The sequence below is a fragment of the Apis florea genome, unplaced genomic scaffold (assembly GCF_048593485.1).
Source record: "Apis florea isolate Af1SG1 unplaced genomic scaffold, ASM4859348v1 contig_2291_pilon, whole genome shotgun sequence".
In the NCBI taxonomy this organism is placed as follows: Eukaryota; Metazoa; Arthropoda; class Insecta; order Hymenoptera; family Apidae; genus Apis; species Apis florea.
Window position 1 is genome coordinate 379,571 of NW_028256553.1, and position 24,600 is coordinate 404,170.

General features: G+C 20.6%; 3 protein-coding genes across 12 annotated transcripts; 2 read left to right on the forward strand and 1 right to left on the reverse strand.

The window, feature by feature from the left end:
* The first annotated feature begins 5 nt into the window (after nucleotides 1-5).
* Nucleotides 6-14,525, forward strand: LOC100869170 (SUN domain-containing ossification factor). Of its 9 annotated transcripts, none has more exons than XM_086903249.1 (9): nucleotides 804-1,023; nucleotides 2,528-2,635; nucleotides 2,931-3,020; nucleotides 3,704-3,881; nucleotides 4,019-4,134; nucleotides 5,487-6,073; nucleotides 6,553-8,468; nucleotides 8,648-10,056; nucleotides 10,298-10,415. In XM_086903249.1, exons 4-8 carry the CDS (start codon nucleotides 3,816-3,818, stop codon nucleotides 9,929-9,931), a joined length of 3,969 nt encoding a protein of 1,322 aa, XP_086759375.1. In that variant the 5' UTR covers nucleotides 804-1,023; nucleotides 2,528-2,635; nucleotides 2,931-3,020; nucleotides 3,704-3,815; the 3' UTR covers nucleotides 9,932-10,056; nucleotides 10,298-10,415. The 9 variants fall into 9 exon arrangements, with proteins under 9 accessions (XP_086759371.1, XP_086759370.1, XP_086759369.1 ...); XM_086903247.1 differs by having other exon boundaries at nucleotides 881-1,023; nucleotides 5,472-6,073; XM_086903248.1 differs by lacking the exon at nucleotides 804-1,023 and adding an exon at nucleotides 2,322-2,444 and having other exon boundaries at nucleotides 5,472-6,073.
* IntS2 (integrator complex subunit 2) lies at nucleotides 12,248-20,692 on the reverse strand. Of its 2 annotated transcripts, XM_086903252.1 has the most exons (6): nucleotides 20,124-20,692; nucleotides 17,935-20,024; nucleotides 17,375-17,579; nucleotides 16,970-17,276; nucleotides 16,700-16,845; nucleotides 12,248-12,384 (listed from the first exon to the last, which is right to left on the reverse strand). In XM_086903252.1, exons 1-6 carry the CDS (start codon nucleotides 20,405-20,407, stop codon nucleotides 12,372-12,374), a joined length of 3,045 nt encoding a protein of 1,014 aa, XP_086759378.1. In that variant the 5' UTR covers nucleotides 20,408-20,692; the 3' UTR covers nucleotides 12,248-12,371. The 2 variants fall into 2 exon arrangements, with proteins under 2 accessions (XP_086759378.1, XP_003689648.3); XM_003689600.4 differs by lacking the exon at nucleotides 12,248-12,384 and having other exon boundaries at nucleotides 15,794-16,845.
* LOC100865095 (oligosaccharyltransferase complex subunit ostc-A) lies at nucleotides 20,671-23,946 on the forward strand. The gene is made up of 4 exons (XM_003689601.4): nucleotides 20,671-21,611; nucleotides 22,510-22,583; nucleotides 22,653-22,870; nucleotides 23,781-23,946. Exons 1-4 carry the CDS (start codon nucleotides 21,473-21,475, stop codon nucleotides 23,797-23,799), a joined length of 450 nt encoding a protein of 149 aa, XP_003689649.1. The 5' UTR covers nucleotides 20,671-21,472; the 3' UTR covers nucleotides 23,800-23,946.
* The last annotated feature ends 654 nt before the right edge of the window (nucleotides 23,947-24,600 follow it).

The window sequence follows — 24,600 nt, forward strand, 5'->3', positions numbered from 1 at the left end:
TTTATATGATTATGAATGATTTTTATTATAAATAAATATTTGGAAATTTTAACATATAATTTATTAAAAAATAAAAATAATAATTTTAGACTTTTAAAATTATTTAAAGATAGTAAAAAAATGAATTATATATTTAAAAAGATTTTTTTTTATTAAAATTATTTTAACCTTTAATATCGATAATAAAATTAATATTAATAGTGAAATATAATAATATATATATAATTGATTTACATATAAAATATATCTATAAAATAAATCTATTTAGAAATTATAGAATTTTAAAATTAATATAAATAATAATAAATATTTAAATTATTTAAAATATATATATATAAAGAAATTTCAAAATACAAAAATATGTCTAAAAATATAAAAACAAATTAATTTTAATTTTTACACTTAAAATATTTAAAAAATATTTATTTGATTTTTTATTATTAATATTAAAAAATATTAATTATTTAATTGTCCAATAATCCAATAATTATCTAAATATAATATTGTAAAAGATTATTAAATAAAGTTATTGATAAGATGCCTACTGCGCATGCGTTACTGGAATCAGCTGGTTTCATTACATATAAAAAGATATACATAAAATGTACATTTTTTCTACAAAATCGTATTATTTATTACATGATATTTCATTTAAAATGATTTTTAATGTAACACGATAAACGATATGCAATAAATTTATGGATAATTCAATCTTTTTTATATTGGAACCATCTTAATTGTACCACGTCAGATTTTTGGTGCGTAGTAACTGTTATAGTAGTGATGGTTATAAAAGGGGTTATGAACATGGTGATAGAGGCGATGATAATAGCGGTAGCGGTAGTAACGGCGGTAGTGACGATAGTATAGTGGTAAAGTGATGATACATTTGTACATTTACAAAAATATCCATTTATTGACAGTAAAATTTTTGATGAGAAGAGTAATGTAAGCACTTAAAGAAATGAAGATTTATATTACGTACGTGTATCAGATATTACTTTTTATATCAGTTGCTTCCAGGTAAGTATTTCGTCTTTTTTTCTCATGAACAATTTACATACATGTGTAATTAAATTATGAAAAATGAAAATCTTTAATAAAAATAATTATTTTTGTATTTTTATAATATTAATTAATTGCTTTTTATTTTTATATATATCTTATATATTTTATATATAAAATGTATAAAAGACTTTAAAATTGATATTTGAAATAATATATTTTTTACTAAATTATATTTTGATTACATACTTTTTGTTTTTACTAAGATATTTTAATTTCTTTTTTTAATATTTTAATATAAAAATATTTAATCTAAAGATAAGAAAAAATATTTTAAATGTTTTTTTTATTAAACTATATACAAATAATTTACAAATAAATAAAAATACATGTTATATGAAATTTATTGCAATATTCTTTTATGATATAACTAAAATTAAGTGTAAAAAGTATATTAAGTTATATAAAATGAAATTTGATGAAAATATTTTAGAATAGTTTATATAAAAAAAGATTAATTTTATTTATATTATATTTTTTTTTGAAAGAAATAATTATTAAAAATAATTATTAAAAATATATTGTATAGTATTATAATTGTAATAAAATTATCTTTCTAAAAGTTATATATAATATTTATAATTTCAAATTATTTATTGTTTTAAAATAAGATTTATATCTTTTTATATTACAAAATAGAAAAAAAATATAAGATACGGATTTTAAAAATATTGTCATTTTTGTAATATAATATTAATTTTTTTTTATCTAAAAAACAAAACAGATAATCTATCTACATTTATGATGTTTAGCATTTTATATAGTTTTTGTAATAATATATATATACTAAAATATTATAATTATTATATAAAAATATATATATATGTATACACACACACACACAGACACACACACATACATATATATGTAGGCATAAAAAATAATTATTATTCTATTATTATTCTTATCAAATAATATCAAAATAAAAAATACCATATTAAAAATATAAAAATAAAAAACTTAATATTATTAAGATATTATTTTTCATTTTTGATTTATTTTTTTAAGAAATTAATTAAATTAAAATTATTAAGATTTTATTTGAATGAATGAAACAACAAGAATATTATATGTTTCAATTTTGAATAATTCATCTTGTATAATATTAAATATTAATATTAATTATATATATATATATCTTTCTTTTTATATTATTTTATTAATTCATATGTTAACATATTTAATACATATTTTTTATAATAATTACAATGAATTTATCATAAAAAATGGAATAAAAATAATAATATATTGAATAGGGAATGATTTTGTAAAAAATAAGTAAAAAATTTAATATGAAATTTTTGTATAAAGCTTTATTTCCAAGAAAATTGATTTTAATAATTCATCAGATATATATTATATATATTATATACATATAAGTAAGTATATTATGCATTGCTGGGAAATATTCAGCTCCCTTCTTGTTCACCTACATGAGATGCTATTATGATTTTATTTGTAGATATGAGGCCAATATCTATGCCTATTTTATTATGATTGTATTCCCTTTATCACAAATATCCATTGAAACCTGCATTCCTTTCAGAGGACTTCTTCTCAATAATCTATAGTAAGAGTATTTCTTTATATTATTTGTGTCTGAATAGTGAATTGGCTATAATAATTTTGTTACTGATAACAAATATTTTTTTTATATTATTATAAATGTTGATACTAATATAATTCAAATGATACAACAGGTTTTTGCAGATTATTTGTTTGTGTTTTTATTATTTTTATTGTTGGAAATGTTATCCCTGTTGTTGCATATATAATTCAGTATTTTAAATTAAAGAAGAACTAATGGACTCTAATATGTTTTCGCTTTTTAATTTTTCAAATTCTTGCATGATTTTTTGTTTCAGTTGTATAATATTTTCAACATCTTTTTATACCTGCTGTTTGATATGCTCTCATAAGTGAAAATCAAGGGGTTAAAATGTGGCGATTAGAAGGTACTGTACCAACGCGACTGATTTAACACAAATAATTTTAATCTCAGAAACTTATAACTGATATAGTAAATTATGACAGTATTCTATTTTATTAAATTAAATAGTTTCTCATCAATAGAAGTACTTTTTTTAATACAGAAGATAATTTATTGCTATATGTTTATAAATCATGTATTTGATAAATTTTTAAAATCTATTTTTTTGGAAATGAAGCCTTAGAAAATAAAATTTCATAACAAATTTTTTACTTAATTCTTTATGTAAAAAATAGCTTTTTTTACTTATATTATGATTTTCATCTCATCCTGATCCTTTACATTAATATTAATACAATTAATGTTATATATAAATTATTTATAAAAATATAAATTAAATTTATTTCATAATATATATTTTTTAATTTTTATTTTTTGTTTTAAATATAGTTTATTATAAAATAAATACAAATTTTTTTAAATATGCTCAACAATTCATGCTTTTTATTATTTTGATATAAAAATAATTTAAGAATTTTATAAAATTTTAAATTATGATATTTATTATTATATTTAGATTATTATGTATTTATCTTTGTATAATTTAAAAATGATTTTATTTTATTTTTTAAAACAAAATAAGAAAAATAATTTTTTCAAATATTTAAAACTTGTCTTTTTTACTATTTAGTATTTTTTTATTTACAGTGCACTTTTATTTATCATAGTAGCTTCTGAAAATGCACAAACCAGTTATTACTCTTCTTCTATTAAAACAAATGAAACATCTGAGACTGATAATAATACGGAGGTGATAAATATGGGAGTTGATGATTTAGATACAACTATACCAATTACTGAATTATATGATCTACACAAATTAGAAGTAAGGATTAAAATAAAGTATGTTATAAATATAATAAAATATTAAAATGTTAAATATTGTTAAAAATTATTATATTAATTTTTATTTGTAAAATATATATCTATGTAAAAATATTTAATACATATTTAAAAATTTAGGAAAAATATATTGAAGAATCTACAACCTTTGAACCTATCATAAATGGTGAAGCAAGAAAAAAAGAGAATTCTTATAAAGATACAGATATTGTAGTGGAAAGTTTTACTCAAGCCAAGTAAGTTTTTATATTTATCAATATTATATAAAAAGATCTTATTATATTTAATTACATAAAGAAAGTTTATACTATTATATTCTTTTTGATTTTGTTAAATATGAATTGTTTACAAACAAAAACATTATTTTATATGCTTAATGCTTTAATGATTGTTAATTTTTATTTAGAATTTTTTAAAATATAATTATTGAAACATACATTTAAATTTTATATATATTTTCTATTATATTTTCTATTAGAATTTATATAGTCAATATATAAAATTCTATATATATTTCAAAAGTTTTTCTTATTAGAATTTCAATTTAAACTTTATAGTTATTAAATTAAAAAATTAAGAAAATGATAAAATAAAAATTTATTTTATATTTATATATATTCTTGTAGAATGTTTTCAATGTTTTGTACAATAAATGAAAAATAAATAAATCTTTACAGAAATATATATGTATTGGCTTTAATTTCTATTCATTTTACTAAAATAATATTTGCATTCTAAAAATTTTTTATTTTTACATGAATATTACCATGATATCTATGTGAGACTATTAAAGTCACAATTAATTTGAAAAATCCTTATATACATAAGTGATAAATTTATTTAATATATTACACATAAAATTACTGAAACAATGAGAATAATTTAAAAAATATTGCAGCATGATTGTAATAATGTATGAAATATTTAATTTTCTAATAGTCTTATTAAAATTACTATTAGAAACAAAAAAATATGAACAATAATTAATAATTTGTATCTGAGAAATAAAACAAAAGATAAGATAATGTTAAAATAATAATTGATAAGATAATGTTTGTAGTTAAGTGAATAAATTGAAAATGAAGAAGATAAAAAAAAAACAAAAAAAAATCTAGATAGAAAAAATATAAATATATTATTTATTTTGATAAGTTATTATAATAAAATGTATATTTTATTGTATAAAAAAGAATAGTAATAATTATAATAATCTTTAACTAGTTTTATGATAAAAATATTATTGCTAATTAAGGAAAAAATTAAATGATATATTTTAAAAATACAACATTTTTGATATGTTTTAATTTAAACAATAAAAAAAATATTGTAGTAAGAATTACTTTAAACATCTCTTTATTATTAAATATAAATAAATCTGATAAAAATTTTTAATTATATTTAAAAAATTTTAAATCATATTACAAAAGTTTTAAAATTTTTTACATTAAATAAAAAAATTTGATTATTGATTTTTTTAAATAAAAAATAAAATAAAATTTTTGGATATTTATATTATTAATTATTTCATATAAAAAAATATTTTGCAAATTATCAAAGACATTTATATATTTAGTTTTCTCTGTTACAGAATTTCTGAACATGAACAAACAATTTTAAGTTTGATGAATACGACTGTAACAGAATCGCAAAGTTTAACAGAATCAAATCTTAATCCTGAGTTTTCAAAAAGCAAGAAATTAAGAAATATAGGTCAAAAAATAGAAAAAGAACAAGAAGAAATTCTATCTAGTATACAAGCACTACCTATTATAAATGAAATTACTGAAAAATCTAATGAAACAAATAGTCTCAACATAGAATCTTTATTATTGACAAATTCAGTTAGAGAAGAAGAAACACCTGAATTAGTAGTAGTAGTAAGAGCTGAACAAATACCTATTGTTACTGATGGATCAGACTCAAAAGTTGAAGATAGTATTAAAGTACTTCCTACTAAAGATGAAATTTCTAAAATTTGCAATAAAATGACAACAACTCCAGAATTAAGTGATACTGATGCTAAAGCCCGATTAGTAGGAGATAATAGAGATGAAACTGCTGCAGTTGTTTTTGGTGAAGGAATTGGATCTGTAGGATCTTCAAATCCACATGAAGATATTCCATCGTTTAGCGAATGGACACAAAAAAGATTAGAAGAAGCTGAAAGGAAAAAAAGTAAATGCTATTTATAAATTCAATAATTATAATATTAAAAAATATAAAATTAGTACAATTTTTCTTATTTTTCTATAACATCTATATTAAAATATTTTAATAAAAATAAATAATTTATATATTTTTATATAATTATAATATAAAATTCAATAAAATTTCAAATAAATATTATTTTTAAAAATAATATTTTTGTTTTGCAAAAAAATTGCAAAATTTTTTTACTCATTTTGCATATCAATTCTATTTGAAATTTTTATTCATTTTTCAAATATGTTTAAAAATATATATATATTTTAAAGATATAAAGTTTGGTATTTTTAAATCATGTTCTATTATTTATAAAAAAAATTTCTTGTATTAAATTTTGCTATTTGATATTAAATTATTGATATTGAATATTAAATCTTATATTATATTATCAGTATTGATTTAATTTTTAATTATATTAACTATTTTATATATATTTATATTTTTTATAGCACATCCAAATGTATCTGTTCAGAATTCTGGAGCGCCAACACGAGGAATCGGTGGAATGAAAATTCGTTCTAAAAATTATGCTTCTCCAGATTGTGGTGCAAAAATTGTAGCTGCAAATCCAGAGGCGCGAAGCGTTAGAAGCGTTTTAGTTTCCACTAGAGATGAATATATGCTTAATACATGTACATCACGTATATGGTTCGTGGTAGAACTTTGTGAAGCAATTCAAGCCAAGAAAATTGAATTAGCCAATTTTGAACTTTTCAGTTCATCACCAAAAGATTTTTCAGTTTATATAAGTGATCGTTTTCCTACTAGAGACTGGAGTCCAGTTGGTCAATTTACTGCGAAAAATGTAAAAGATATCCAAAATTTTGCTTTACAACCACATCTTTTTGGAAAATTTATAAAAGTAGAACTTCAAACTTATTATGGATCTGAACATTTTTGTCCTATTTCTTTATTTCGTGCTTATGGTACTAGTGAATTTGAAGTTCTTGAAACAGAGACAGAGAATCAAATTCCGAGAGAAACGCATGTAAATGTAGATGACGAAGAAGATAGTGATGAAGAAGAAGTTTTGGATGTTGAAAATGGTGAACCACCAAGAAATTTGTTTGGTAGTGCTAGAGATGCTGTATTAAGTATTATGAAGAAGGCAGCTGAAGTATTAGTAAAGTCTAGTGATTTGACTTGTAATAACATTACAAAAATTCAACAAAGTATAGATAGTGGTAATATTCTTGAAAATTCTTTTGTTAGTTGTACCACACCAAGATATACTATTCTTTGTGATCATTGTTCAGATCAAAAATTTGCAAAAGTTTTTCAATTAATTAGTTGTAGGGAAAAACAGTTAAATGAATTACTTAAAATTGACCTTGTGAATAGAACTTTAAGACAAAATGGACTTTGTAAGATTCATGGTGTAGAATTTGAAACTTTTGCAAAGAAAGAAATAAGAGAAAAAAATGAAAATGTAAAAAAAACAGAAAAATATGACAAACTTGATAAAATGTTTGATTCAAATTTGCGTTTTCAATTAACATTTATAACGTCCATACTTAAATCTGAATATATCGCGGCACTTTGTAATATATTAGCAATAAAAGAATGTAAAATGGTAATGAATGCAAGCCATGAAATACAGTTTGATAATTTTAAAGAAATCATTAAGGAAGATATATCAGATAGAGATAAAGAAGATTCCAATAGTAACACAGTTAAATCATTTCATTATACAGCAACACGTACTTCGAATTCAAATATATATACATCTTCTCAGGAACTTAAAAAAGATACTCAAGAACTATCTATAAAAACTAGCAAATTCACTAGTACACCTGTTGAAATTTCATCTAGCTTTAAAAGTATAGCTTCGCAGATAAAACCTACTAAAACTTTTGGAAAAGAAGAAATCAAGAATGAAACATCATTACCAATTTTAGAAATTGAAGAAACTATTCAAGCTGAAGTGTTAACAACTGTTCCTGTATCTTTAAATATTGATCAACATTCAATTTTAAAAGCTTCTGAAGAACCATTTACAACTCCTAGTATTTCTATTGAAAATTCACCTCAAACAACTGTTTCTGTTTCAATAACTACTACTGATAGCAATGAATTTGCAAGTGATGATATGATATCAGATATAGAATCTTTGGAATTTGCTAATATACCAAATAAAGTGGAGAAAGAATATCTGGAACAAGAAGGAAAACAAGAACAAATAGAAATTCCAGATCAAGAAATTAAATTACCTTCTCAAGATTCTTTAATGTTTGATAATTTATTGTCTGATCTAAAAGATTTAGAAGGAGAAGCAACACATATTCAAAATGGTCCTACTGCAAGTACTTCAGTGACACAACCACAAAAAGAATCTGTTTTTTTAAGATTATCTAATAGAATCAAGGTAGTATAATTATTTATTATATAAATAATACTTTTATCATATAATATATAATAAATATTATGTAATTTTTTAAATTTTTATATTTTTACGATAAAAATATAACATTTGTCTTAATACTTGTACATAATATATATTAAAATATATAAAATAGGTTTTAATAATATTATTATTTTTATTAGGCATTAGAAATAAATATGTCTTTAAGTGGACAGTACTTAGAAGAATTAAGTCGTCGATATAAAAAGCAAGTAGAAGAAATGCAAAGATCTTTTGAACGCACAGTCTCAGCAATGAATGAAGAAACACGAAAAAGAGATGAACGCGAAACAAAGAGAATAGAAGAAATTGCTATTTTAAAAGAAAAAGTCGTTAATCTTTCTAATTCAATAAAAGATCTTTTATATGATCGTGAAAGTTGGCGTGGAAAAATTTCTATGATAGGTCAACATATGTTGTTAATATGTTCAGAAGTTCTTGTGATATATTTAATTTTAATTTATTGCTGGGGAAGTAACCATAAAAAAGCTGAAGTAAAAGTAAAACAACAGTCAGAAAAAGATGCGATGCGTCGTAAAAGTGCAGAGAATTTTAATTCACATATGAAAAAAACAAAAAAGCGAAGACCAAGCGAAATAGCTTCTAACATTACGGGTACATATCGTGAATTAATGATTATTGATAAATCTCATGAAATAAAAAAGGAAAAAAAAAAGAAACGTAAAAAAACAACTACATCAATTAGTAATCAAACAAATGTAAATAATGATATCAATATGTATCCAATTACACAGTACAGAAATCAAATAGATGTTACACATGAAGCGGATATAACACCAGAAATTGTTTCGTCTATTGAAGTATTACATACAAATGTTTCTCGAAAACAAGCTTGTGAAAAGTTTAATTGGGTCCCGGAAAATACAATTGAATGGTTCAATAATGTTCACGAAACAGGATGTAATATGATGTTATGCACTAATAATTCCAAAATAGATTCTATTCAAAATTCTGAGTTAAATAATTCATATATTAAAAATTCAAATGAATCAAATTTGCTGTCATCAGATGTGTTTCCAGAAAAAGTTCATTATAGCGAACAAACTGCTATTGAATCTGAAGATCTTTTAAATATTAGTGGCATATTAAAGGATACAAGCTTAAGTGTAACATCTTCTTTTATGAAAACTGCTTTAAGTACAAGAAAGAAAAGAAAATCTTATTCAAATGATATGAATGAAGAATGGAATAAAAATTCAGGTGATTCTAATGATAATACTGTACAAGTAAGTCTTATTTCTTCAAAACCATCTTCAGAAAATATTGATCCTGATATTGAAACAAGCAGTAATGGTCTGTTAATGGACCAAAGTGATGAATCTAGAAGTAGTAGTATAACATCAATATCAAAAAAAAAGGAAAAAAAAAATACTAGTTTTAGGAAAATGGTGAAAAAATTTTTTTGATTAAAATAGGTTTACCAACGATAGTTGGTTGAAAAAAATAACTTGAAAATATTGAAATTTATGATTCTTATTAAAGCATACAATATGCTTGGTTTGAATGCTTCGCTCGTATGAAGTCATTTAAGGTGTGTATAGATTTACAGGCATTGTCTGTAAACATATACTCTCATATAAGGATTTTAGATGCTGCAGATAGATCGCGGTTAGTTAGTGAAGTTTTGTAATATGTAATATTAGTATCATCTAAATGCAATATAACAATATACAATATCCTTGAACAGATTTTCAGTATATATATAACATATATATAATATATATAATTATATATATATATATATATATATATTATGTATCTATATGTTATAGACCTTCATCAACTGATCGCAGACTATCTTCAGAAATGTTGTATATTTATCATTGTATAAGCTATCTACAGAGAATGTCTATATGGTTACAATGGATATAAATTCACACGAGTCGCTCTTCTGAAATAAGGTACTATTTTAGTAGATATGTATTTATTTTTATACGCGCGAACAATCAAACAAATAAATTCTTATACATATGGTTAAAAATTCTAAAAAATAGTTGGGTTTAAATGATGCACAAATTTTCGATATGTTAAAACGAGTTTGATTTTTCGCTCGTGTTCATGCTACAATCAATTGAAAAATTAACGAGTCTAATGCATGAAAATCATTGAATTTATAAATTTTTAGAGGTGTGTGGGAATCTTAATATTTATTCGGAATTTTGAAAGTTTTGAAATCTCTTTATAAAAAAAAAGAATAAAAATTTAAAAAGATTTATTTTTTTCACAGATTTTTTATCATCAAAAACATTCTGTTACATTAATATAATTGAAAAATTTATAAATATTTAAAATTAAAGATATATTTAAAAATTGGAGGAATTCCAAAATTATGGACTAATTTAGATGCGATCAGATGAAATCTCAAAACTTTCATATTGTTCATATCTAGAATTTTTTGGAATAACAACAATATAAAAGTTTCGAAATTTTGTTTAAGCCCATCCAATTTTTCCATTCCAATCGGAATCCCATACAACTCTAATTTTAAGTACTTATAAATTATGATACTTTTCTTAACTTCTTATAATAGAATGTTTGATGATTGAAAAATTCATAACAAAAATGACTTTTGTCAATTTTCATGTAACAATTTTAATTTTTATTCAATAAATTTAAGTATTCTTTATGAAAGTATTCATAATATATTATTACTTCAATGTTATTACATAATATATTATTATTATTATTTATAATATATTATTATACAATTATTAGTTATATGTGATTATATTACAGAAATATTATATTTAATCATAAAATTATATGAATTAACAATTCATGATTAAAATTGGATAAAAGTCATTTTTGCTATGTATTTCTTAATTTAAAATACTTAGAAAACTTTTTCATTGAACTTAGTAGATCTTAATTGAATATTTATGGTACATCTCATTCTTAATAAAAATTTTAATAAGAGATTTTTTAAATGCGTATTCTTTTAAATTCGACAACATTTGACAAAAAATTCGTATATATTCGTATTTTTCCTCATAAGAATTTATTCGTTTCATTGTTTGTGTGAATATCTACATATCTATTGAAACAGTAATATTATTCTAAATAATTCGTATTCACATGAACAATTTTTCTGCAATATAATTATATTATGTGTCCATAATAATGAAATTAATTTATTTTATTATTGTGTGCGTTCGTATACATGAATGTATTTCCGCGCATTCTCGTGAATTGTAGTGGAACTCTGTACATAGTATAATAAATGCAATATATATTCAGATCGTAAATTAGATATATTACGAGATAATATTTATTGATAATAATCATATTTAGAACATCTTTTAAAAATATTTGGTACTTATATAGTTTAAGTTGGAATCAGCTCCAATGACCTTAACTTTTTAATAATCTGAAAGAAATAACAATTCTGAATAATTTTCAAAAAGTTTTAACTATTGATTATTATTTATTAGAAAATTATTAACAAAAAGTTTTGATAATTCAAAAGAAAAATTATTTTTTTATTTATTCTTTACAAGTTCTTTTGTAAATTTGTGTCAATCTTTTATTTCTTCTTCTAGGACACTTATCTTTCTCTTATTTATACATATATTCTTTTATTCTATTATTTTAATCTTAATTTCTTTTATTTTATATGCTTTTCTTAATACTATTGCACATTTTCTTTAAATTTAACTTTATATTAAATTAAATTAGATCTAAGAATGTATCATATATTTTATTCATTATATTTCTATTCTTTCTCCCTTCATTTTTTAATTTATCTTTATTCTATCATTTCCTTTTCTCTTTCCTTTATCTATTTTTGCATTTTCATTTATTTTCTTCCTCATTTTTTTTTCTTCTTTGTTATTTTTTTCAAACTTCTTAAAAAAACTTCCTAAACAATAAAAAATTAATCATCAATTTAATCAATTAAAAAATTGTTCTTTATAGATTGTGAAAAAATTTAATCAATTAATTTAATTTAAAAAAATTTAAAAATATAAAATCCAATATATGTTTATATTTTGAAATGAATTATATTTTGAAATGAATACATTGAAATGAATAAAATTGATTATAACATTTTTTAGATGTTATAAATTGAAGTCTAATCTAAAATTGATTAAATTGTATAAAAAAAAAAAAATAATATTAAATATATAGTATTAAAAATTTTTTTGTTTATCTTATCTTAAAATAAAATGATTATATAAATGAATGTGTGAAAAATTATTTAGAATGTTATGTGTGAATGTTGTGTTTAACAAATATCAAAAAACATATCCTATTGAAATCAGAAAATGTGATTATTTTGTAAATATTTATCAAAATTTTTATTATTAACAAATAACAAATATTAAAATAACATTTTAACAAATATCAAATATTTAAAAGTTTTAAACATTAATTAAATTGTTTTCACAAATATTGAAAATTATTTTCTTTACATATATGCAAATCAAAATCGTTGGAGTTGATTTTTTTATATTGTATAATTATCAAATATTTTGAATCTCAGAATCGAAAATCATGAATTGATATATAAAATTTCTTCATAATATATATATGCATTGTTTGGAATATACTAAATTTTATATTTCTAAATTTGCTTTAAATGTTATATACTATTAAGAATTATTCTTAATATTTTTATTTATAGTTAATACTAAATATGTAATTGCTCCAATGCTATAAAATCGGTCACATAATTTTATATACATTATTATAGTTATTTCCTTTATTTTTGGCGTACAGATAGCCCTCAAACAACATGAAGGTTAGAAATGTCAAATTTCTGCATAATCGAGATTTTGTATAAAATTTTTCATCTTAAAGATCTTAACTGTACAATAATTTTGAACTATTGAACAATAAACTTTATTTTGTATACATACTATGTATGTATATGTGTTATTATATATTTAATGTATATTTTTACAATAAAATAAGTTTAAAAAATTAATTAGAAAAGTGATTAAGACAAAAAATATATATATAGGTATAATATATATACATATACATATAAATATATTTATTTATATGTATGTATGAATGGATCCAATTGGAATCCAATGGAAAATATTGTGCATGTGTGTGAAATGTAATTTATAATTTATAGATATATGACTCTAAAATTTGTCAAAAAATATTTGCGTGTAACAAAACCTGTGTTGTTTGAGGGTAAACTGTTCTTTATTATTATTGTTACGCATATCATTTGTTTTCTATTTTTTTTTTTTTTTTTTTGAGACTTTCAATAATGAAATGTGAATTCTATTGATTATATTTTAAAAAGTAGATATATCGAAATAGAATCTAATAATTGGAGCTGCATATTTTCTATTGCATTGCTTCTTATATTAGTTTTGAATTAACATGCTTAAAAGTTTTTTTATGTGAATATATAGATTCACTATATGAAAATGAAGAATCCAAGTGGAATAAGAATCAAAAAAATGAAAATAGATTTGTACGATATTTTTAATCGTCAATTGTCAATTAGTTACAATGGAATGACTTTATGATTGCAGTCATTTGACGATCTTTTTAATTGAAAATATATGTTTCATCTAATTCATTTATTGTCATTCGAACTATTCGAATTTATTTACGAATATAAAATTTTTGGCCAATATTATTTCTTGATTATATTAGATCTATCAGAAATAAGAATCCTTTTAAAGGATTTTTTTAAAATATAAAAAAATGTTGAATTAGTGAACAGAGATCTATAAATAATCTATAAATAATTGTTATCTATATGCTTGGTTTTACGAGTTAAAATTTTCACTTTTAGAAAAAATCATAATAGAATTTTATATTACATCCATATTAATAAAAAGATTAAAATGGCCAGATAAAGAATATTTTTAATTATCAGAATAATTTTTTTTTTATATTAAATTTCATTTATTTAAATTCAACAATTTAAATAGTTTATTTCAATAAATTTTAAGAATTTGATTTTTAAATTATATAAGTTAACATAATGTAAGTAATGTAAATAATTATAAATAAAAATTAAAAAATAATTAAGTAAAATTAAATTTCTTTGCAAATATCCAGATGTTGTATATTATGATATATTTCTTTAAAATCTATATATTTTTATATTTTGAATTCATTAATTTTTCGAATAAATAACTCTGAATAAATTATCAAAAATTGCCAAAAAAATTACATTTTTAATGATATAAATAATTTCTACTTGTAAATGATATAAAAATATATATTTCAATTTTTTTTTACTTGTTTTTTTTTTTTTTTTAGTAGTTGCTTCGAGAAATTTAAAACATAAGCTAATATTATAATTTGGAAAATAATGTTTTCTTTTCATATGCATATGTATTTTTGTAGATTTTTTTTGAATTCTTTGAATGTTTCTAATATAATTTCTATAAAATATTTTTTCAATCTACCAATATTTAATTGGTTTTTGTAATATTTAGATATCATTATATTCTGTAATTTCTTGTAATTTTTTTTTACTGTATACATATATAATATAAAAACATGTTATACGCGCGCGCGCGCAAATTTCAGATAATTTGATCATAAATAAATAAAAATTTTTTATATTTTTTGGGTAATATTCATATTTTGGTTTGCTTTATTAATATTTATATTATCTTTATTTAAGATATAAAAATTTATTAAAAGTAAAAATAATTTAAATTGATGTTAAATATTAAATTGTATAATCTTTATTTATTGTTGTACTATTTTGTATATATTATTTAAAAATATTATTGCATATATATATTATTTAAAAATAAATATAATTAGAATTTAAAATTAAAGTTAATAGAAAAAAAATATTTTCTATTTCAAATAGAATTAAATGAATATTATGGAAAATAAGAAGCATATTAAAAATGATACTATTAAATAGCATCATATTTTTTTAAAATATATTTATTTGTAAAAATTATACAAAAATATTTGTGAATGTTAGTGACTAAAAATAGATACATGAAAAATATAAATTTTATACATATTTTGTATGCAATATACATCATATATTATAATTAATATATGTAATTTTGCAATTAAATTTGATCTTAGGAACATTTTTTCTATTTATCTATTATTAGATAATTCACTAAATCTAAAACTCAAATTTTATTAAATAAAATTTAAAAATATATTAATAGAACTTAATTCTATAATAAATTATAATTAAAAATTTAAAAATTTTTTCGAAATTACAAATATATGTATAAAATATTAAAATAATATCATATCATTTTTAAATTATGTTAATTTAAAATCATTAAAAAAGGACATATTCAAGAACATATACAAAAAGTATTATTATATTTAATATAAATGATTTTTTTAAGATGTCAATCTACATATAAAAGTTAATTCCTTTAAATTAATAATAGACTTTTTATCTATATATTTTTTACTTTAATAGATACATGAAAACAAATGAAAAAGATATATGAAAGAAAATATTATTAAAGTAATAATTTGTCCAAAAAATAAATTCATTAATTAGAAGACACTTCATTCAATAATAATAAATAATCAGTCAAATAAATTTTTTTAATTTTACAGTTCATTATGTCATAAACTAATTACATTTATTTTGGCTTAATGAATAACTTTAATAATATATTTAATTTTTTCATTTTTTTTATTTTAAAAATTATGATTTAAATAATTATGAATGATGGTATATATATAATTATTCAGTAGAACAATTATTTAAACATATAAACAAATATTTAAAAAAAACTTAATAAGTACTATTTTATAAAATAAAATAATATAATAATAATAATAAATTGATATTTAAAAAGTATTAAATACTAGTTCAGATATTTTACTAAATAGAATAAATTGTTAACTGAATAAACTAAATAGTCATAATTATCATAAAAAAATTAAATATATTTTAATATACTTGTGATTGTAATATTGCTTTTTGTAATAACATACAAAAGGTCTCATTAACTTCATGACATAAAATATCTGCAGATTTGTCTCCTAAAGCTGCTTGTGCAGAATTAACTCTTCCAAGTTGTAATAATAAACCTGTAGTATCTTCAGCTAATGGTGGAAAAGCTAAACATATACGTGTTAATGCTGGTAATACAGGCATAAATAAAATCACTCTGTCTTTAGCAGATAATACTCCTAAAAGTGTTATCAAAGTATTAATAGCTAAACGAGAAACACTTAAAGCCTTTGGTAAAGCATACTGAATTGCAAGATATGAAGCTAAATCCACAGCAAAAATTTGCTTTTCTGGTTCTGGTTGTGACAATAATTCAGGAATCCAATCAAGACAAATATGCATAGAAGGAATACCAGTAACTGTAATAGGTAACAATTCTCTTGGATAACCCTATAAATATTATAATGATATATTATACTAAATTTTATTTTATATAATAATGACATATTAACACTTAATATTAAATATATTTTATTTATTAATGAGCAAAAATAAAAATAAATTATACACATACTTGAAAATGAACTAATTTAGCCAATGATGGATCTGCTATAAATACTTGATGTAAATATGAACAGATTATACTTTGTATTTCTCTTAATGACCACATTTGTCCAGGAGTTTCTCTATCTTCTTCTGTTTCTAAACATGCCTCTAATAATATTTGAACAGCTGCACTTTCTTGACCTGCTACTAATGCTGTTCTTAAATCTTCTCTTTCAGCTTCATTTGATAATTGACCAATTTTTTCTGTTAATGGTTTGTCTTGTATATGTCTAGATAATTGAGACCGAGAGGCTGCTAATGCGGCTTGTAATATTCTAAAAATATTTATTATGAAATAATGATATTAACTAAATATTAAATGTTTAAAAACTCGTTTTTCAATTTTCAATTTTTTTTTTTTTTTTTTTTTTACCTTAAAATAACAGATAAAATTGGAGCACATCTAAAAACTCTTGTATCACATCTCAATACTTGTAAAGGATCTAGTACAATATTTTCTTGTGTTAAAAAAACATTTTTTACAAGAGAATTTTCTATCAATAAAGCATTTATTGATAAAACCCATAAACATCTTGGTAGAACTGTATTTAGCCTAAGCCATATTTGTTTATATAATTCTGAAATAATTAAATTAATTTATTATTACAAATATATTTAATAATGTATTATAATATTTATATATACATATATAAAAAATATTAATAATATTAATAATACTAATATAATATTTTATTATTAATTATAAATTGAATATTATATTTTTATTTTATATATATATTTATAAATATAAACAATATTAAAGAGAGAAAATCTACTATAAATTGTATATTGTGCATTAGTAAAATAAATTAATAATATTCTATTAATTAAAATGATATATATTAAATATTTGATTTTTGAAAAAAGAAAGAATTACTTTCAAAGCATTAATATAGTAATTTTCATATTTCATTTAAAGAAATAAATTATTACCTTGAATATACCTAGGAACTCTTGGACTTAAGGTTGCTTTAAAGTAATGAATTAGAACTTCAGCATGAGGCCAAATATCAGTTGGTTTCATTAACATTAATTGTCTCAGAAGTCTTCCTGTTCTTGAAGGACATGTTTGAATATGAGAAAATGTTTCTATAATCATGATATCAGTAATTTTTACATCTTCATAATTTGTTACTGTAGAATCAATGTTAATCATTTCATTATCAAGCCAATCATCTACTAATGAGAGATGAGGAAAATGTGTAGCTAGTAGTCTAAGAAGAGGAGAAAATAAACCAGCATAATTCATTTGATCTCTTTGAACCAGTTGAAGTAAATATTTTATTGGTAATTCAGATAAAAATTCAGTTGAATATGATTTAACTTTTCTATCTTGTGATATAAAAGTATGCATATTAGATAATCTGACATCTTCATACAGCAATAAATAATATAATAATAATAGTTGTGATGTAAGAGAAGGTTTTGAAATATCAATATCCATACCATCTGTTTCAGTTTGAGGAAGATTGTTAATATTCTTCTTAAAATCAAAATTTGCACCAAAAATACTATTTTGAAATACTCTTCTAATTTCATCTTCAGTAATTGGTTTGTTTGTATGTTCTGATGTTTTATTATTTGTTACTAATATTGAATTAACATACACTTCAACTAAAGCAGGAAGAACTGGATGCAATGGTGGCACACTATTACAAATTTGTTTATAAATCCAATTTTTTATGGGTACTCGATGTTTAGCAAATGCTCTTGACTTCAATAATTGGTGAATACAATGAACAGGTAAAAATCCTGGAATGTTAGCATTTAAATTGGCTGTTACTGGTACTTTTACAGCATGAGAAGTGACAACTTGTTCAGTAAATATTTCTTGCATAAAAATTTGCTTCATTCTAGTTAAATTATTTGGTCTAATTGGTATTTTCATACCTAAAGTTGCACATACAAGTTCACAAATAGCTGATAATTGATTGCTATGAAAATGTATTGCCATTAAAAGTAGCATTTCTCCAAAACTTGCTGTTACACCACTAGCACTTTCAAAATAAGCTTCTTCTCGTACAAGCCATTGCACCCATTCTATGCTTCGTTTTTCAAGATTATGATGACCTATTAAGGAAGAACATGCAATAAGCATACAAAGACCTAAAGAGACAAATCTCACACCAGCTGGTGATGGAGGAGGATGAGATGTCAGTAATTGTACTATCATTGCTACTTCATCATCTTGAAATTTAATACCACCAATGCCTCTTAATGCACAATAAAGACGTAATAATGCACTAGCTTGAACAACTTGACTTTCTTGTAATTGACCTGCATTTTGAGAAGTCATTGCTTGTAATCGCTTAAGTAATTCTTCTCTTAAAGACTGTAATGCTGTATGAGATTCCCATTTACGTTTTTGACCATTTCTAATAAACATTGCAATCCATGTTCTTACTTGTTGATCACTACCAAGTAATAATCCTGATACAAAAGCAACTATATCACTTTCTGATAATGTATTATTTATATTTTCATGTTCCAAACTTAATGTTATTGCTAAAGCAGGCATTCTACAAAGTTCTACACATTTAGCTCTTACTGCTAATGCTTGACTTGGATTCATTTGACACAGCATTGTCAAAGCCATTGTTCTAATTCTGCCTAATGCCGATTCTTCTTGTCTTTCTCCATTAGCTATTAAATGTGCACAAACTTCAGAAAAACTATCAGGAATATTAGCAACTATCCAACAAATTATTTCTGGACCATATTTAACATGTAATAACGTTTCTGTTATATCCAATATTGATAATACTGTTGGTAATTCTGATAAAGCAACACAAATCACATAACTAATCTCTTCCATATATACTGCATTATCAAATAAATCAGATTGTTTAATTTGAAATTCTTGATTTTTCTGTTGTTCTTGTACTTGAGAAGCTATGTATAATAATTCACTCAATACTAATCTTATTCTTCTAGTAGACTCACTGCGTTCAAATTCCAAAGCAAGACCACTTTGTAATGACTGAGTAAGTACACTATCTCTTTGTAAACTTCCCATCTTTTGTCTAAAAAAAAAATCATATTTTTCTTGTAAATATATTTCATATAATTTATGATATATTTAACAATACTGAACAATAAAAAATGTCAACAATAAAACTAACCTTAATTGTTGTTCTTTTCGAACATCTGTTTCTAATGCATGAAAGTCAATTGAAAGTAATGCAATTATTGAATTTACTGATTCAATTCCAGATAATATTGTCAAGACCTGTTTTCTTTGTTCTACACATTCTTTTGTTACATCTAATGGAGATATAAGACTCATTCGAACTAAACATGGTAAAATTGGTCGTATTTCTTTATGAGAACATACAGCTAAAACCGGTATGTCTACATTTTGTATTGCAGTAAAAACCCGTGGTGATACACGGGCACTTTCTTGCATGATTATTATTTATTTGCTATTGATTTAAATTGATTAAATATGAAAATTATACACTATAAAATAAGTTTATGAACTAATGTAATTGTACTTTTATCTATCACGATATATATATTTATGTTAAAACTATTATTTATAAATAAAATTGTATTGCGAATAAAATATTTTATAGTATTTATTAAATTCATAGAATTAATAGTTTAAATTGATCAAAAGTATTACTTCATTCAACTTCAATTAGGTTAAGTAATATAAATCTGTCATCCATTCGTACCGCCACATGTGTATAAAATTAGATGGAAAAATTACTCAGAATTTCTTTGACTAATATATATGATCTTATTTATTTATGAAATTAAACTAAAATTATAATATATAGTAGAACATAATTTAAAAATAATAAAAATATAAAAATATTAAAAATATTGGATTAAATTTTATTATAAATTTTATTATTTTGAAGCACTAAAAATGTTAGACTTTTCAATATCATTTTATAAACATTAACAAATAAATTCCAAAAATGTTAGCCTTATTTAATATGCAATTAATATTTAAATTGAATCAAAAATATAATATTTAAAATATAACATTCTTTAACAAAGAAAAGTAATTTGAATTTATCGCATGCTGGTATTTCTATCCTCCAATTAGGTTGAGTAAAAATCCAACATGATGTTATAACTAACATAACTAACAAAAATTCCAAAAAATTTACAAATTTGTATACAAATAATTTTTGAATTATTTCAATTATAACAATTAAGATTGTTGTTTTTGAATTCTGCACATTGAAATCTATAAAAATACATAAAGAAATTTAAAAATTTCTTTTTTTAAAAATATGCTTATCATTTTATTAAATCTTATTATATCTTAATTTTAAAATAAAAAACAAATTATCAAATTAAATTCAATTTAAGCAATAATAATAATAATTTGGCACGAAAAATACAAAGAATATTATCACAACTGCCATCTATTAAATATCCTAATAAATGTTGAAGTATGTTATTTTAAAAGACGACGTGATTATAGTGCATATAATATTTTAATTTTGATTTAAATATGGAATATATATATCGTTTACCATTTTTAGCATTAGAAGTACCTAACTTAAAATTAAAGAAGCCATCATGGTTTGTGAAACCTAGTGCTATGATAGTTTTTTCATTTATACTTTTATCATATTTTCTAGTAACTGGAGGTTAGAATTGCATAGAACAACAATTTTTGGAACATTCTTAGCAAACTCTCAGGAAATGAAATATATGTGATATATATTAATTTTTTTGTCTTAATAAATAAATCACAAAATTATAAGAATTATTTTGTGAAAATTTTTTTAAAAAATATTTAAAAATTAAAAAGTTAATTAAAGTTTGCTTTCATGAAAATGTCATTAAAATAATCACTTAGTTTATATTTATTTCAAAATTCAATAGAAAAAATATTTATAATATTTATTTATAAATATTTATTTGATTTATATAGATATTTTATTAATATTTTAACAAATTTTGATAAATTTGTCAAAAAATTACTTCTCATGAATCTAAATGATATATATGTGTATGTATTAAAAAAAATAAAAAAAGAAATCAGTAAATATCATTTATTTTGAAAAAAGTAAAAAAAAATTAGTTTCAGACTTTTAAGGCAAGCAAAATAAATCTAATCCAATTTAAATCTAATATTCATAAAAAAAATCGACTATGTTAATATAATTATAATAACATATAATATATCAAAATTTTTTTTTCATATTCTTGTCTATTAATATGTAATATATATATATATATATATTAGTATATATTATATTATTTTGTTATTTTGCTATTAATTATAATACTATAAATATGAATACTATTTTAAAAATATAAAAAAATTTAAAATAAAATTTCCGAAAAAAACGCTTTCTGAAAAATAATTTTTATAATTTATATCTCTATTTATATCTTTTTTAATCTTTGAATTGATTGAATATATCATATATTGCATTTCATATTCTAAAGTTTTGTTAGGAATATAGCCAATTTTTTTATAAATTTTTTTAATAGAATGAGATAAATATTATTTATATTTTTATAATAAATTTTTTAAAGGTATAATATACGATGTAATTGTGGAACCACCCAGTGTAGGTTCAACAACAGATGAACATGGTCATACAAGGCCTGTAAGTAAATGAATTAAAGATAATTTTATATTAATATTTCTTAAAACTTATATTATTCATTTTTTATAGGTAGCATTCATGCCATATCGAGTAAATGGGCAATATATTATGGAAGGATTGGCATCTAGTTTTCTTTTTACTTTAGGTGGAATTGGTTTTATAGTATTAGACCAAACACATAATCCATCAACACCTAAGCTCAATAGAATTCTTTTAATATGTGTTGGATTTATTAGTGTTATTGTCTCATTTATTACCTGTTGGGTTTTTATGAGAATGAAACTACCGTAAGATTTTTATATATATATTGTACATTGTAATTTGTAAGAAAACATACTTTTATCTAAGTAACATTGGTTAATTTATAGAAGAGTTACTTCTTTATGCTTTTGAATGAAATTTCTTTACATATTTTGTTGCAATATACATATATAATACAAATATATACATAAGAAAAATTAAAAAAAAGATCAGATTATTTTAAGAAAAATTTTAATCATTTTAAGAAAAATTAAATCATTATCAGAAGTTTATATTTTATATTCTTATTTTTTAATTTAAGTTAAATATTTTTAATTACTTTGTCATATATAAATCATAAATAAATGCATATTAAATCAATTTCAAATATCAAATATTAGGAATTTTGTTTAATCTCAGATATATATAGATCATGTGCAACTAGAAATTTAATCATTCCTTAAAATCATTTTGTTTAGAATTTGTTTTGAAACTATTGTTAACTGATTCATGAGATTAGATTAATTTAGATTTTAATTTGACATATATATCACAATAAAGTAATGAAAAATTATTCTATTCAAATCCACTAAAAACTTGTCAACAAATTTAAATTCTTTTTAATTTTATTCAAAATAATATTTATTCTTATTTTTAAAATGAATCATCTAAGAGTGAAAGTTGAAATATTTTTAAAATTATTAAAAAAGATATATATAAAAGTTGATGATAAAAGTGAATGATTTCAAAAAAGACATAATTTGATATAATTTTATTTAAGAAAATAAATTTAATTTTTATAGTCAATTTCATTTCGTATCACGTGAAAAAATAAATTTGATTTCAACTTTGATTTTAACTTTTTTTGTTACATATATAATTAACGCTTTCGTAAATATTTTGCCAAATTAAAATAAAATATTTTATATATAATTTTATATATAATTTTTGTTTCAGGGGATATCTGCAATCATAAATTTAATAAATTTAAAATAATATGGCTTAAAGCTCAATATTTTGTACTCATCAAAGTTGCATTTTGTATTAAATATGTGTATTAGAAATATGATTTATAAATAATATTATAAAAAAATTCTATCAAATATATTTAAAAAAAAATAAATTTTTATTTTTATTTAATTTTTTTCCTAATTTCTTTAAAAATTTTCTAGTTTTATCATTATTTAGTTTAACTTGTTATTGAAACTTAATATTGGTTATATTAAAAATATAAATTATTAACAATGAGCAAATTATTATAAAAAAAAAATATTCAGATATTAATAACTTTAATTTTTGTAATTAATTCACATTTATAAATGTACATAAGTTAATAAAAATATATAAAGAATAATGTATTATTCTATTATTGAAAAATAAAATACTTTTGATTTAGTATAAAATATTATTTGAATATTGAAAAAAATGTAAAAATAAATAAATTTTCATGCTATAAAAATATTCAGACATTTCAAATTTAATTTAAGGAATTAAAATATCTTATCTGCTATATTATATACTGATTTCTTGAAATTAATTTACAAAGAATATTTAATATACTTAATTAATAAATGTTTTAAATTATAATTTTTATTTTGATATCAATATCTATTCAAAATACTTTCTTGCATGAAAAAGTCGAATTCGTATGCGAATTTAACTCTACATAAAATAAATTTTACGATATAATTATACGATATATCAAAATTGAAATTTGAGAAATATGAAATATTAAAAATTATAGAGCTGAATTATAATTTAAAATTGAAACAATAGT